The 15,731-nt window shown below is 46.3% G+C and overlaps 1 protein-coding gene across 1 annotated transcript; it reads right to left on the minus strand.

Annotated features, from left to right (window-relative positions):
- Positions 1 to 4,540: 4,540 nt before the first annotated feature.
- On the minus strand, positions 4,541 to 12,324 carry ZNF394 (zinc finger protein 394; the record flags this gene model as incomplete). The annotated part of the gene is made up of 3 exons (XM_082645753.1): positions 11,803 to 12,324; positions 10,898 to 11,024; positions 4,541 to 5,937 (listed from the first exon to the last, which is right to left on the minus strand). Exons 1-3 carry the CDS (start codon positions 12,211 to 12,213, stop codon positions 4,541 to 4,543), a joined length of 1,935 nt encoding a protein of 644 aa, XP_082501879.1. The 5' UTR covers positions 12,214 to 12,324.
- Positions 12,325 to 15,731: the final 3,407 nt, after the last annotated feature.

Here is a 15,731-nt window from a genome sequence, read left to right on the forward strand (position 1 = left end):
TGGGGTGAGCCCCCGTCTTCACAGCCCCCGTCGCCCCCCGTGTACCCCTGGATCGTCATCGTGTTGACTTCTCCCGCTTCCCCACTGGACCCTTCACTCCCTGAAGTGGGGCTGGGGCTCCGTGGGTCGCACAGGCTGTGCACTTAGCAGCTCTGGGGGCCCCGTTGTCACAGCTGCCATGTGAACAGTGGCCCTTAGAGTCGAGTAGTGCTCAGCCCGAGGGGCTGGTCCTTTGGGCCCGGCAGGAGCTGTCACCTCTGTGCGTGTACTGTCACTGGCGTGTGGCACGGAGGCCAGCGACTTCTTGGTGCTCAGTAAATGCTTCCTGAAGGAACGGGAGTGATAAAGGGGGAGAAGACCACTGGTGAGGACCATGAGGGCGAGAACTGTGGGGCCACACGAAGGGCCCAGCTAGAAAACCCCACGCACAGAGATAACTCTGGGGGTTTGAACCGTTGTATCCCAGCACCTGGGAGCCTCCACGCAGGTGCAGAGAAGGCAGCGGGTGGGTGTGGCAGATGAGGGCATCTACAGGCAGCCCTAGGGACAGAGGGTATTCGGGATGGGGGAGGGGGCTTGAGACCCTAACCCTGGACCAGGTGTGGGCAGGAGGAAAGGAAGGCCTGTTGTTTGGGAGACTCAGGGTCTGTCTGCAGAGGGAAGCGGCGTGAAGCATCTCAGGTGGGGCCGGTATTCCTATTGCTGAAGCCCTTCCGCACGAACACCCCCTGAACCACAGCGAGTGTGGGGGGCAGACGCCAGGCCTCTCGGCCCCCAGGAGCTGGATACACAGTTGCAGATGGAAACTTCTGCCGTGGGCACGGTGCTCAGCGGTCTGTGTTTGGCCCCGTGGAGACACTCTCCACCGTTCCCCACTTTGTCTGCACCCTGGGAGGCTGGCCTTTATATTCTCCATCCGCGGGTTCCCTTACTCATGCTTTGGGTTGGCTTCTGGCAGGGGGATGGGGTTGGGACCAGAGGCCTGGAGGGGATCGCTGTTGGGGGTTTATCCCTCAGTCCCTCCCTGCTGCGCTGCCCCCCGCTCCGGTCTTGCTTCTCCAACAACTTTCTGGATCCCAGTGTCCCCTCCCGTCCTCCCCCTTCACACCTAGTGGGTAGCGGTGCCTACGACAGCCAGCCCCGCAAGCTCCAGCCTTCCTGACTGGTTCCATTAGCCTGTCCATCCCGTGTGAATGGCCCGCACGCTGCTCCGTCCTCAGTGACCTCACGGGAGTGAGCCATCTCTTTCCTGAGAGATCCGGGCAGAAGAAATGCAGGATGTGGAAGGTAGGGTTGTATAGAGCAGGGTTGGCAAACTTATCTGGAGCCGGGAGTAGTTTTATTGGGCCACAGCCACACCCATTTGCTCTCCTGTTGTCTGTGCTGCTTCTGTGCTACCAGAGCTGAGTGACTGCAGCAGAGACCAAGCGGCCAGAGAAGCCTCAAATATTGACCATCTGTATAATAATACTGTAGCTCACAAAGTTATTTTAAGAATTGCAGCTGTTAGTCGCTGTGTTTCCAGGGGTTGCTGTCCTTTGAGGATGTGGCTCTGTACTTCACTAGGGAAGAGTGGGACACACTGGACTGGGCTCAGAAGGACCTCTACAGAGACGTGATGCTGGAGAACTACAGAAGCGTGCTCTCCTTTGGTAATGAGTTGGCTTGAAGGTGAGGGGAATGGGGTTAGGGAGGGCACATGAGTGTCCCTTACAGTGGGGGTCCCCAATCCCCGGGCTGAGGACTGGTACCGGAACCGGGCCACACAGCAGGAGGTGAGTGGCAGGCGAGCGAGTGAAGCTTCATAGGCCACTCCCCGTAGCGTGCCTTACTGCCTGAACCATCACCCCCCTCCAACCCCCATCCATGGAAAAATTGTCTTCCACGAAACTGGTAGAAAGGTTGGGGACCACTTCCCTGGTGCTGGAAAGGTTGGGGACCACTGCCTTACAGAATATATTGTTTTTGTTGTTTTAAATTAATGTACTTATATTTTATTTTTGGCTGCGTTGGGTCTTCGTTGCTGTGCGCGGGCTTTCTCTAGTTGCGGCGAGCAGGGGCTACTTTTCATTGCGCTGTGCGGGCTTCTCATTGCGGTGGCTTCGCTTGTTGTGGAACACGGGCTCTAGGTGCGAGGGCGGTAGTTGTGGAACACGGGCTCAGTAGTTGTGGCTCGCGGGCTGTAGAGCGCAGGCTCAGTAGTTATGTCGCACGGGCTTAGTTGCTCCGTGGCTTGTGGGATCTTTCCCGGACCAGGGCTCGAACCCATGTCCCCTGCATTGGCAGGTGGATTCTTAACCATTGTGCCACCAGGGAAGTCCTATATTGTTTTATTTCCTTAAGAATGATATGAAGGGAATTCCCTGGTGGTCCAGTGGTTAGGACTCTGCGCTTTCACTACAGGGGGCCCAGGTTTGATTCCTGGTCGGGAAACTAAGATCCCACAGGCTGTGCGGCACAGCCAAAAAAAATAATAATAATAATATGAAACAAATATGACATATTAAGAATTGATTAATCGGTGTGGTGCATATGTGAATGTTCTTTAAAATTGTTCTCTCTAGTCTACACTCGTGTGTATGTTAGCAATATTTTACAATAAACTTTCCACATTTTTTGTGAGATATCACAGTTCAAAAGTATATGAATATATATGACAGTAAACAGTAACACCCATGCCTCCTCATCCTAGTTAAGGAATAAATCACCTTCAGAATCACAAAAGTCCCTTATATTCTCTCCACTCTCATCTCCCTTCCTCTTCAACAAAGGTTAATCATTCTCTTGCATTATGTAGATATACCACTTATCTCTGTCTGGACAATATATTACCTAGTTTTGCTTTGTCTGGAACTTTATGTACATGGAATCATACTCTTGTTCTTTCACTACATGTGTGTTGAGAATCATGCATCTCTGTATAGCTGTGGTTCAGTCATATTCACTGACACTGAGTATCCCACTGCAGGAATATAGCACAATTTATGAAACTCTTCTTTGGCTGATCAGTTTTCAGGATGTTTCCAGTTTGGGGCTTTTACAAAACAGCATGTCAAATGCCTCGTGGTTCCCTGTGAAAAGACCTAGAAATAAGTTATATACATGTTCAACTTTAAGAAGTAGCACCAAATTATTTTCCCTAATAAATGTAACAACTTACACACCAATAGCTGAGGAGAGTTCCCACCACTCTACATCTCTGTTAGTACTTGGTACTGACAGATTTTGAAAGGTTTGATAATCTGTAAGGTGTGAAATAGTATCTAATTGTGGCTTAATTTGCATTTTTCTTATTACTAATGTAATTGAGTATGTTTTCATCTTCATGGGCTTAATTCCTATTTTGTCTTTTCCTACTATAGTGTAGTTAAATTTATCAATCTTTTATAGTTAGTGCTTTTTGAGTCTCGCTGAAGATTGCTACCAGTTTATCAAAAATGTTTTTTTTTCTTCCTGGGTACACTCATAATAGAATGTAATTTGGCACTTGCTTTGGGGGAAAGAAATTGGGAAGGTGTATTGAAAGCCATATAATAACTAAAACACTAATCAAGGAATTCTACTTCTCTGAACCTAGCGTTAGATTCTAAAGAACAATCCAAATCCTAAAATTACACTGACATTCACTACAGCATTTTTTGCAACAATGAAAAATGAGACAGACCTGAAACTTCCAACAAAAGGAATTGTTACATCCACTTGATGGAAAATGACCAGCTATTAAGCATAACGTTTAGGAAAACCATGTAAAATCCTTAAGACATAATAGTAAAGAAGATATAAAATATAAACACTGTGATTTTTGTTATATAGAAAAATATGCATAGAAAAAGGATCAGAAGGAAATATACCAAAATACCGGTATCAAATGGATTGTGGTGTTGGGATTTTGGGTAATTTTTCCCCTATTGTTTTCCCAGATATCCAATAATGTACTTGTAGTCCCTTAATTAAAAAAAAAGTTCCAAAAATTTGGATGCAATGCATATTATCAGTGGGTAGCACTAGAAAGATAATCAGATAGATTTAGGCTCTAATCCAAGTTCTTAGCTGTGTTTAACGCAACAAGGAAAGAATGGGAAAGAAAAAGGGACTCTGCAAAATTAATTTTTTAAGAAGTCAAATATATAGAGTGCCTCTTGTAGGCACTGAACTGTACAAGGTGTTCTGGAGTATAAAATATCTACCATCTAAGTAGAAAGACAATTCTAGTGACTGCAATACATTCTCAGGGAAGCAACAGGAGGGACAAGATTTGGTCCAAAAGCAGAGGTTCCAGAAGAGTGACAAGGACAGAACTCTCATGGTTCCACCCTTGCTCTGCTGGAAAGTGTGTTCCGGTGGGGCTCCTGACTCACGCAGTCCTGCTTCAAGGCAGTACGCTACCAAAGGGCGTCCCTAGACTCTAGCTGAACTCAATCTTTCTTGGGTGTAATGCCCAGGGCAGTATGACCCACGATTACTGAAATACTCCAAAAGCCAAAGAATGTAGTTTCTGGAAAGAAAGAAAGAGAAACAAAACAGCTCATGCAGAAGCATGTCAAAATGATGGGGCTTTATTTCTATGGATTCTTTGGTGTCGGATGAGGTGTGAACTCTGTCTAAAGCTGTCCCCACATTCAAGACATCTGTAAGGCTTCTCTCCAGTGTGAGTTCTCTGGTGTTTAACGAGGGTTGCGCTCTGACTGAAGCTTTTCCCACATTCTTGGCATTTGTAGGGCTTCTCCCCAGTGTGGATTCTCTGGTGTTTGGAGAGGTCAGAACACCGTTTAAAGCTCTTCGCACACTCTTCACACGTGTAGGGTCTCTCCCCCTGGTGTGTCCTCTGATGTCTAAAATGGTTGGAGATACGGCAGATTTCCCCGCACTCGTGACACATGTAGTGCTTCTCCCCCATGTGGACTCTCTGATGCCGGCTGAGGTGTGAGCTTTGTCTGAAGCTGTCCCCACATTTGGGGCACGTGTATGGCTTCTCACCTGTGTGTGTCCTCTGGTGTTTAACGAGGGTTGCGCTCTGACTGAAGCTTTTCCCACATTCTTGGCATTCGTAGGGCTTCTCCCCAGTGTGGATTCTCTGGTGTTTGGAGAGGTCAGAACACCGTTTAAAGCTCTTCGCACACTCTTCACACGTGTAGGGTCTCTCCCCCTGGTGTGTCCTCTGATGTCTAAAATGGTTGGAGATACGGCAGATTTCCCCGCACTCGTGACACATGTAGTGCTTCTCCCCCATGTGGACTCTCTGATGCCGGCTGAGATTTGAGCTCTGTCTGAAGCTGTCCCCACACTTGGGGCAGGTGTAAGGCTTCTCTCCAGTGTGAGTCCTCTGGTGTTTAACGAGGGTAGCGCTCTGACTGAAGCTTTTCCCACAGACAGAACACCCGTAGGGCTTCTCCCCAGTGTGGGTTCTCTGGTGTTTAAAGAGGTCGGAACGCTGTTTGAAACTCTTCTCACAGGTGTCACACGTATAAGGTCTTGCTTCATGGAACCGCCTCTGGGCCTCAAGTAGGCTTGAATGATGGCAGTTTTCCCCACTTTCAAGAGATTCATGAGGTTTCACGGTATCTAACCTGTGTTTGCAATTGCTCCCACATTCATCACCGGTAATGGGTCTCTCTGCTGTCTGGACGTGCTGAGCAGGAACAAAGTTTGAACTTCTGGCACTAGTCCCAAATTCATTGTTTTTGGAGTCTCCCTCTTCTCTGGGAGCACTCTTGAGATCTGAGATGCTGGTGACTCCCTGATCTTCAGGAGGCTTTTCAAGTTTCAGCAATGAGGGGTCGCCTGATGGCTTTTCTATCCTGTCCTCATGGGCAACCCCACACTCAGAAGACAGGGGCCCCTTCTCCTGGGACCCTTGTAGCTGCCCTTGTGGCTCCACTTCTTCTAGAATTTCTTGCTTTAGAATCAACTCTTTGTTCTCAATTCTGGTTTCCAAACCTGAAACATTAAGATACAAATTGCTGACATTTCATCCTTGCGCAAGAGTGAGTAAGAAAGTGCTAGCAGAAAAACAACGCCCCCGCCAAAGCCCTTTTAATGTCCTCCATGAAACCACTCCTGAAGTTAAATTATTTTAACTAACCTGTCGGATGTGCTCACATTTACCTGTACAAACCCCGTTTCTTTCCTTTTATACTTGTGCCTCCACCGGCCAACCCGTCTCTCCTGCCCCAGCCCCACTGCGCTGTCGTGTGAATCACTGTATTACACGAGGCACTACTGGAGAAGGTGTCGACACGGACGGTACAACCTTTATCCCATGCATGCAGGATGCTTTACTAAGAGAGATTCGTGGGTGAGTTACAGTAACAGACACGCCAGGTGCCTCCAGTCTGAAGGCAGGCTCTGGGTAGGCAGTAAATCTAGGACTGATGGAAAGTCTGTGAAGGATTCCATCCCCCAGTCCAGAATTCTTGCAGTTTACTCTCCAGGAAGGCTGAACCAGATAAATTCGGGACTGGGGACATGAGGCACAGCTGAGAACAGGGGACAGGTACCACCTTCCCATGAGGAGAGTCAAGTGAAAATGGACACACTGACTGGTGGAACCTCCATGCACTGTCCTCTGTTCAGGCTCAAACTGTCAGCCCCGAGCCTGACATCCTCCCGGCAGAAAGGGCAGGGATTTCATAGGCTTTAGTCCCTACTGGATTCCCACCTAGAACTGCACCTGGCTTATCTGCAGACACGCAATGAAATATCTGTTGACTGAATCTCTCTATGGGAAAACTTAGCAGCTTGGGCCAAAGACCCAGAGACACTGACATGTGGGAATTCCCAGGTAAAATAGTGCCTGATGCCTGACCCTGTCCTGAAGATCACAGTTCACAAGTCCTTCCCAATAGAGTTTCCAGTCAGAATGCTTGGGTTTAACTGCTAAACACAAACAGAAAGTGAAAGGTTACCAGCATTTCAGGAAAACCTCTGATAGAAATGCCAATGAAACATGCAATCCATGAAATGAGAGAAAACTGAATAACCTATAATTAATATTCTCAGATAAATAAGAGACAATACTGCACCCAGGAAACAAGGAAGCTATAAGAAAAGGGATATGGCTTCCCTGGTGGTGCAGTGCTTAAGAATCCGCCTGCCAATGCAGGGAACATGGGTTCAAGCCCTGGTCCGGGAAGATCCCACATGCCATGGAGCAACTAAGCCCATGTGCCACAACTACTGAGCCTGAGTGCCACAACTACTGAAGCCACAGGCTTTGAGCCCGCGCTCTGCAACAAGAGTAGCCACCGCAATGAGAAGCCAGCGCACAGCAGTGAAGAGTAGCCCCCACTCGCCACAACTATAGGAAGCCCACGCGTAGCAACGAAGACCCAACGCAGCCAAAAATAAATAAATAAATAACTCTATTTTTAAAAATAAGAAAAGGGATATTTCAGGACTTCCCTGGTGGTCCAGTGGTTGGGACTCTGCCTTCCAATGCGGAGGGTGCAGGTTCAATCCCTGGTCAGGGAGCTGGGATCCTGCATGCCTCGCAGCCAAAGAGCCAAGACATAGAACAGGGGCAGTCTTGTGGCAATTTCAATAAAGCCTTTAAAAAAAGGGGTCCATATCAAAAAAATCTTTAAAAAAAAGAAAGAAAGGAAAGAAAAGGGATGTTTAAAGAACAAGAAAAATCTCTTCAAAATATTAATGAGAGCAGAAATATTTCAACCTAAGAGTTGGAAAATAAAGCTAAGGAGATTTCCTAGAAAGGGAAAGAAAAGATAAGGAAATGGGAAGGAGGCAGGGAACCCTACAGGATCAGCCCATGAGTTCCAACATTCAACTGGAAGAAATCCCAGAAAGAAAACAGGAAAAAATGAGATAAAAATAAATAGATAAAATGAAAGAATACTACAAAAAATTTCTCACAACTCAAAGACGCAGGCGTCTATATTGTCAGGGACCGCCAACTACTCAGAACAATGAATGAAGAAAGAAACCTCACACCCAGCCACACCCATTGTGAATTTCATATCAGCAGGAATAAAGAAAAGCTCCTAAAGGCTTCTGCACAGAACAGATCACACACCAAGGATAAAATATCACAGTGGCATCAGATTTCTCAATTGCAACATGGCAAGCTAGTTACAAAATCCACCGTCTTCAAAATTCAAAGGTAGAGTCATTTCTAAAGTAGAATGCTACATACAGCCACACCATGATCTGGATGTGAGAGAGGAATAAAGGTGTTTAGACATGCATTGAGTTCCCAAGTATATGTTCTCTGTAATATACCGGAGGTCGTTCTATATCAAATAGAGGGCGTAAGCCAAGGAAGAAAATTGTATGGGATCCGGGAAAGAGAAAAAGGTGAGAGTGAAGGAACGTTCTAGGACAACAGCTGTGTAACTGACCTGGAGAAGCCCATCCACCCTGGAGCAGAGGAAGCTTGAGGAGGAACTCTCCAAGGGGAGAATGAAACCGATGGTCCATCTGATGAATCTGAACTTACCGAGAGGGGTTTACATTTCTAACAGAGAGTCTGTGGGTGAACTAGTGCTCAGGAGTTAGAAAAGGAGGCACGTGTAGAATGAGGCATTATTAATTCTGGGAAAAACTAAAAGCTGTAAAGGAAAAGACTTACAGTCATATATATTAGGTGGGTGAATATAGATAATATTTATATAGGCATAATACTGAAACATTCCCTTAACAAAAACAGACTGATTTAACTATGCTGAGAGAATTATGGACTGCTAAATGTGAGCATGCTGGGGAGACAGGACCCTGTCTTCCTTAGCAGGCAGTCAAGAGATAATAACTGAAACTGAGAAAAAAAAAACCCAGCAGAATAAGCATCTTATTTAGAAATATGAAAATAAATACCACTGGAAGGGGTGAAAAGATTTTAAAGTTGTTGTCCCTGCAAAGTTGGAATCAGGATTGAGAAGGGCCTATTTTCCTAAGAAGATTCGAAAACCACAAACCATAAAGTAAAAGATTGAAAACTTTGACTATATTAAAATTTCAAAATTTTATATAACAAAAACGCCATGGTTAGAAAGACAAGCCACCTCTATAACCAATAAAATAACAAAGGATTAGTATCAAAAACATAAAGAACAGCCACAAAACAATTTAAAAGATAGTGGAGGAAAGGAGAGGAGATAAGGATACGCCATTCATTAATCCTAACAGTATTACTTATTGAGCACCCACTCCGTGCCAGGCACTATTCTTGGCACTTGGGATATAAATGAACAAAACAGACAGAAATCCTTCCCCCTGTGGAGCTGACATTCCAGAAGGGGTGGTCAGACAATAGATGAACATAAAGTCAAATATACAGGATGTCAGAGGGTAATAAATGCTATGGACCAGGTCAGGCAAGGCGAGGGATCTGTGAGGTGGCTGATGGCAGAAATCATGTATTAACATGACGGTCAGGTCAGGCCTCGCCAAAAAGTGAGATGTGAGCACAGGTTTGAAACAAGTCAGGGAGTCTGTTTGGTGGAGATCCGGAGGAATAATATGGCAGGCAGAGGGAGCAGTCAGAGCAAAGACCGTGAGGCAGGATGCCCACCACGCTCAAGGAGCAGCAAGGTCAGTGAGGCTGGGGGCTGGGGGCTTAAGTGAGGGGAGAGCAGGAGGGAACAGGGCCACGTCCCATCAGGCACCACAGGCTTTTACTCTGCGTGAAATGAGGAGTATTCAGGTTCTGAGCAGAGGTGTGATGCAAACCAACATTCTAAAAGGAACACTTGGGCTACTGGGTTAAGACATCGTGCTGTCAGCTGAACACCAAATGTTGCCAAGGGTGTGGAGAAAGAAGAATTCTCATATACGGCTGGTAGGAGTACAAATTGGCTCCCATCATTTTGGACAGCAAGATGGGCAAACATCCCTAAGTATATTCTCTTCAGAGACTCCTACATATGAACACAGGGAGAAAGAGACAGGAACGTTTGGTATAATACTGTGTGTAATGGTGAAAAACTAGAAGCCTTAACGTCCGTTGACAGGAGAATGGATAAGTAAATATTGGAATAGTCATACAATGAAATATATAGATGTTAAAATGAATAAACTAGAGCTACACGTATCAACATGGATAAATCCCAAAAATGTAATGTTGAGAAAAAAGCCAAGGTGCAAAAGAACCATACAGTAATATAATTTAAAATTATATTACATGTAAAAATACTATATACATTTACATGTTTACATATTTATGTGTTTACATACATTTATATAGAGAGAGTGTGTATATGTGGCTACATGTATATGTAGAAAGAATATAAAACAAGCATGGAGGGCCTCCCTGGTGGCGCAGTGGTTGAGAGTCCGCCTGCCATGCAGGGGATACGGGTTCGTGCCCCGGTCTGGGAGGATCCCATATGCCGCGGAGCGGCTGAGCCCGTGAGCCATGGCCGCTGGGCCTGCGTGTCCGGAGCCTGTGCTCCGCAACGGGGGAGGCCACAGCAGTGAGAGGCCCGCATACCGCAAAAAAAAAAAAAAAAAAAGAAGAAAAAAAAAAAAAAAACAAGCATGGAAATGGTAAGTCAGGATATTGGTTACCACTGGAGAAGGATCAAGGGAAGAGCTTTCAGGGAGGGTACACAGAGCTTCACCTATAGCTATAGCTGTAATGTATTATCTCTTCAGAAAAAAAAAATGAAGCCATGGCCAATATTAAAATTCGATAAACCTGGGTGGTGAATCCTCAGGTGCTCATTATATGTTTTTATACTTTCTTATGTATTTTTATTAAAAATGAACCAAAATAAAAAGCTGACTCTATCACCTAACAATACAGAACAGAGAGGTCTTGCCTGGGTCACAAAAGGGACTCGAAGGCTCTCAACCTGTGTCTGAATAGCAGGCTGGCTGGGGGATTTACTGAAGCAAGCCCTCCATGAATCACACAGCTGGAAACAAGCAAAGGCAGGGCACTTACTTGGCGAGACTGCGTTCCCATAATCCTTCGGTGCACTCTCCCTGTAGAGGTCCCTCTGTGCTGGGCCCAGACGCTCCCACTCCTCCCAGGTTAGAGACACAGCCACATCCTGGACTGTCACCAACCCCTGAAACAACACAAGACCTCCCTCAGCACCTGCCGTCCCAGGATGGCGTCACCAACAGTGCCAGGATGAAGCCGGACTCCAGAGAGGAGTCTGCGAGCGCTGAGAAACCAAGTCACGACCAACGGAGTCTTTGTCAGTGAGCCTTGTACTGATGCGGGAGTTGCAAAGTGACCAAAACCAGAAGCTGGCATTCTCCTGCAATCCTGAAAAGCTTTTCTATGAACTGTCTACACTAACCTGGGGGGAGAGCAAAACATTCATTTGGGTTATACTGCTGTGATTTATCAAAGCAGAAACCTGATATGGATTGAAAATATACAGGTTAACCAGAGTCCCGAGTTGCAGTGCTGGCTCTCAGACGCTGTTTCCTCACCTGTGAAATGGATACAAAGATCTATCTTCAGAGGAAGGTACCTCACCAACAGCAGTAATGTGTTTTCCCCTGAGCCTCTCCTTTCCTTGTAAAGGAAAACCACACTCATGTGTGTCTCCTCTGCTCTCAGTACTCTGAATATTCACTACAACACTCATTCACTTCTGACACCAGATGTGTGCATTTCCACAGGTCAGGCAATTCTGCGGCACCAGCTGGGTGTCCTGCAGTTTAACAACTCTGACCCTACCTACCTGGAGATGGTGTGACATCCCATTAGGTTAAAGGGCTCATGTTTCATACACATCCTAAAGTTCACACAAAATGTAATAAGGAAATAACTTATGAAGCCCACAGCATCCCTCACACCTCCATTCCCACCACTAGAACACGTTCACTCCTCACCTGGCGTGAGGTCCCATCAAGCTCTCTCTGTAGAGCCCAAACCAAGGCGGCAGCCTCCTCCCCGCTCTCCGGGCAGTGCTTGCGCACCCAGGCCTGGAGCTCCTGGGGCAGGATGGTCAGGAACTGCTCCAGCACCAGCAGCTCCAGGATCTGCTCTTTCGAGTGCACCTCGGGCCTCAGCCACCGACGACAAAGTTCCCTGAGTCGGCTCAGCGCCTCTTCGGGTCCGTCCACCGCTTGATAACGGAACCGCCTAAAATGCCGTCGGGAAGTTTCGGGATCCGGACAGTCCCCTGGTGAGTCGGACTCCTCACCTCCGGGTGAATCTTCCTCCACTTTCACTATCCAAGGTCCGTCACTCAGGGGCAGAGCAGCGACCCTGCCTTGACTTGCGGTCCAGATCCAACTCATCCTTCTGCAAGTGCGCACTTTCCCGGAATTCTGCCTTCAGGTGAAATGACAGCAAACCCAGCAAAAAGCCACGGAGCTCATCGGATCTCCCCAAAGCAGCGGCTGCCCACCGTCCCGTCCCTAACAAGCCCCCACCTTGCCCAGCCCCCTCCTACCCGCAGCTACCCCTCCCAGAAGCTGCCAACTCCTGTGACAAAAACCAGCAGGAATAGCCCCAGCAGGAAGTGCGTCTCCGACTCCCTGCGGTGCCCACCCCTCCCGGGCATTTCCGGGGCCTCTCTAGGCTCCCCGGAGGAGTGAGGTGCATCTCTGTGGTTCGCTGTCCTCACCCCTCAGAGATGCTCTGCACGAGTACCTTGCAGTGTGGCGTTTATTGTCCTTAAGGTTACCGAACTAAAGGATATTCTTCCTTTAAGAATGAAGGGGCTTCCCTGGTGGCGCAGTGGTTGGGAATCCCCCTGCCAATGCAGGGGACACGGGTTCGAGCCCTGGTCCGGGAGGATCCCACATGCTGCGGAGCAGCTGGGCCCGTGTGCCACAACTGCTGAGCCTGCGCTCTAGGGCCCGCGCACCTAGAGCCGGTGCTCCAAAACGAGAGAGGGCACCGCAATGAGAGGCCCGTGCACAGCAATGAAGAGTAGCCCCTGCTCACCGCAACTAAAAAGAAAGCCCATGCTAATAAGCAACGAGGACTCAACGCAGCCAAAAATAAAAATAAAAAATGAATGTCATTCTTTAACACATTATCTGTGAATAAAGCTTTGTAAATTTTGTTTTAGGGAAAGTTCAAGTTCCAACTGTACAAGAAGTGGTCATTCATCCACTGGGTATTCATTTAATGCAAGAAAGGTTTGTTGAGTATCTTCTACATGCCAGGCATCGTGCTTGACAGTACAGACACAAAACTGGTGCCCGTCCTCCGTTGTTCAGTCTCCTAAGGGAGACAGACACTTAAACAAATCCTTGCAGGACAATGTGGTAAATGCAGTACTTTGAGGTGTATGCAGTGTCTATTTGTATAACCAGAGGTGGAAATAATCAACCATGCCTAATGGAGAGGGTACAGTGAAAGACTTCACAGAAGAGATTAAGCTTCACAGAAGAGATAAAGCTTAAAGAGTCCATGTGGACTGAGGACATATTTTAATTTAAAATTTATTATTTTAAAATTTATTTATTTATTTATTTATTTTTGGCTGCGTTGGGCCTTCGTTGCTGCACAGGGGCTACTCTTCGTTGCGGTGCGTGGGCTTCTCATTGCGGCGGCTTCTCTTGTTGCGGAACACGGGCTCTATGTGCACGGGGTAGTTGCATTGCACGGGCTCAGTAGTTGTGGCTTACAGGCTCTAGAGCACAGGCTCAGTAGTTGTGGCACATCGGCTTAGTTGCTCCGCTGCATGTGGGATCTTTCTGGGCCTGGGCTCGAACCCATGTCCCTTGTATTGGCAGGCAGATTCTTAGCCACTGTGCCACCAGGCAAGTCCCTTTAATTTTAAAATGGGTTAAATTTATAGGCAATAAATCTATAGTGGATTGTATCATCCCCTCCAACTTTAGATTTCCTATGCCCAGCTTCCTTGCAATGCTTCACAGTTAGTATCCATGTTGCCAAGGATTTTGTCCTATTCTAAGCCCTACTCCCCTGTTCTATCATTTACTCCCTCTTCCTCCCTTCATTTTAAGTATCTGCATGGACACTGCCACCCCACCTCTTCTTTTCTGTGCCAGTGTTCAGAAAAATAAACCATGCAACTGAAATGAAGGATACTATACATTAGTTTAATATTTACATTAAATCATCTGCATTATTTAACAAATGAAGAATTATCTAAGTTATATTATGGGTAAATTCATTTAAAATATCATTTATTTCAATAAGCGTTGTACAATTAATGTCCTGATTTATGAATGCAAAGTCCCAGGCAGGGTCAGGATTCCATATGACATATCTGTGGACTAAAGTTTAAATTATAAACTAATGATTTAACCATAGTTTGTGCAAAGGCACAAGCAATGAACCCCTACTTTAGGCTCTAGCAGGTAAGTGGCTGTATTAGTCTGTTGTGATCTGTTTTGATTGGACATTAACAGGACAAAAAAACAGGAAAAGGCAGATTTTGGGGGATTAATTTTTATGTCAAATCCACTTACACAGAAATAATTCACTACTCACAAGGCTCATATTCATCATTTTACAAATTTAGAGCAACATGTAATAATTTTTAAAATATTTATTTATTTGGCTGCGCTGGGTCTTCGTTGCTGCATGCAGGATCTTCCTTGTGGCCTGCGGGATCTTTAGCTGTGGCCTGCAGGATCTTTTAGTTGTGGCATGTGGGCTCTTAGTTGCAGCATGCATGCAGGATCTAGTTCCCTGATCAGGGATCAAACCCAGGCCCCCTGCATTGGGAGTGCAGAGTCTTAACCACTGGACCACCAGGGAAGTCCCAACATGTAATAATTTAATGACATGTCACATGTTTGCATCTGATCTCTCCAGGCGGTTTGAAAGTCCCTGGAGAGCAGAAACTTTGCACAAGTCTACTTTTTCATCTGTGTGGGAATGCTATCACAGTCTGGCAGGAAGTCAAAAGCTCTTTTCCCAGTATTGCAGGACAAGGCTTTGAGTAGGATCGGGTGGCCAAGGATGGCAAGGGAATTGGACAGAATGCAAATTCACAAATAAGAGAACCCTTTATAGTATAGGCAAATCTAGCTCCAGACAATATCCACCTATATAACTAGTAACGGAATACAGAAGAGAATATCATGTTCTATGAAGGCAGTACAAGCCTTTTTCATCTCCTCCCAGTGAGAGGAGATGTAGGTCTCCTTACTAGCTGATTACCAGTCCGGGCTCCACTAGTTCCTGCTTCTGGGTTGTGTGACTGTGGACTCTGATCATGATATAGTGATTTGCTTAGCTCTTATCTCCCTTTCTCCTGTAATGTAACTTTTGCCTTCATCTGCAGAATGTCAGGTGCTTTCATCTGCTCTCACTGATATCATTGAATGACATATTTCTCTGTTCCCCATGGCTTTTCTGATGCTTTGTTCAAAAAAGTTAATTGAAGAATGCTAGCTGCCTCATCTTTTAAAAATAATTAAGTGAGGAGAGAAAGTGAGAAAAGGAAAACAGGGCAGGAATAAATAAGATGGAGCCAGGGATAAGATGGGATTAGAAATTGCCCACTGTAAACTGCTGTTAACTGGCAAAAGGTAGCCCACAGTTTGGCTTTGAGAAACCTCAGCAGCCAAAGCAAGAAGAAAACAAGATCAGTTACGTGATTTGCAGTGTATCTTGGGTAAAAGAAAACTACTATAGTGGCTTAGGAGAAATCCAGCTATTCTTGGTACCAAGAAGGAAGAGAATTTATACCCATAAGAGCAAAGCTTGGGCTTCCCTGGTGGCAAAGTGGTTAAGAACCCGCCTGCCAATGAAGGGGACACAGGTTTGAGCCCTGGTCCCGGAAGATCCCACATGCCGCGGAGCAACTAAGCCTGTGCGCCACAACTAC

This window comes from Mesoplodon mirus (genome assembly GCF_964341445.2).
Source record: "Mesoplodon mirus genome assembly, chromosome: 15".
Lineage (NCBI taxonomy): Eukaryota > Metazoa > Chordata > Mammalia > Artiodactyla > Ziphiidae > Mesoplodon > Mesoplodon mirus.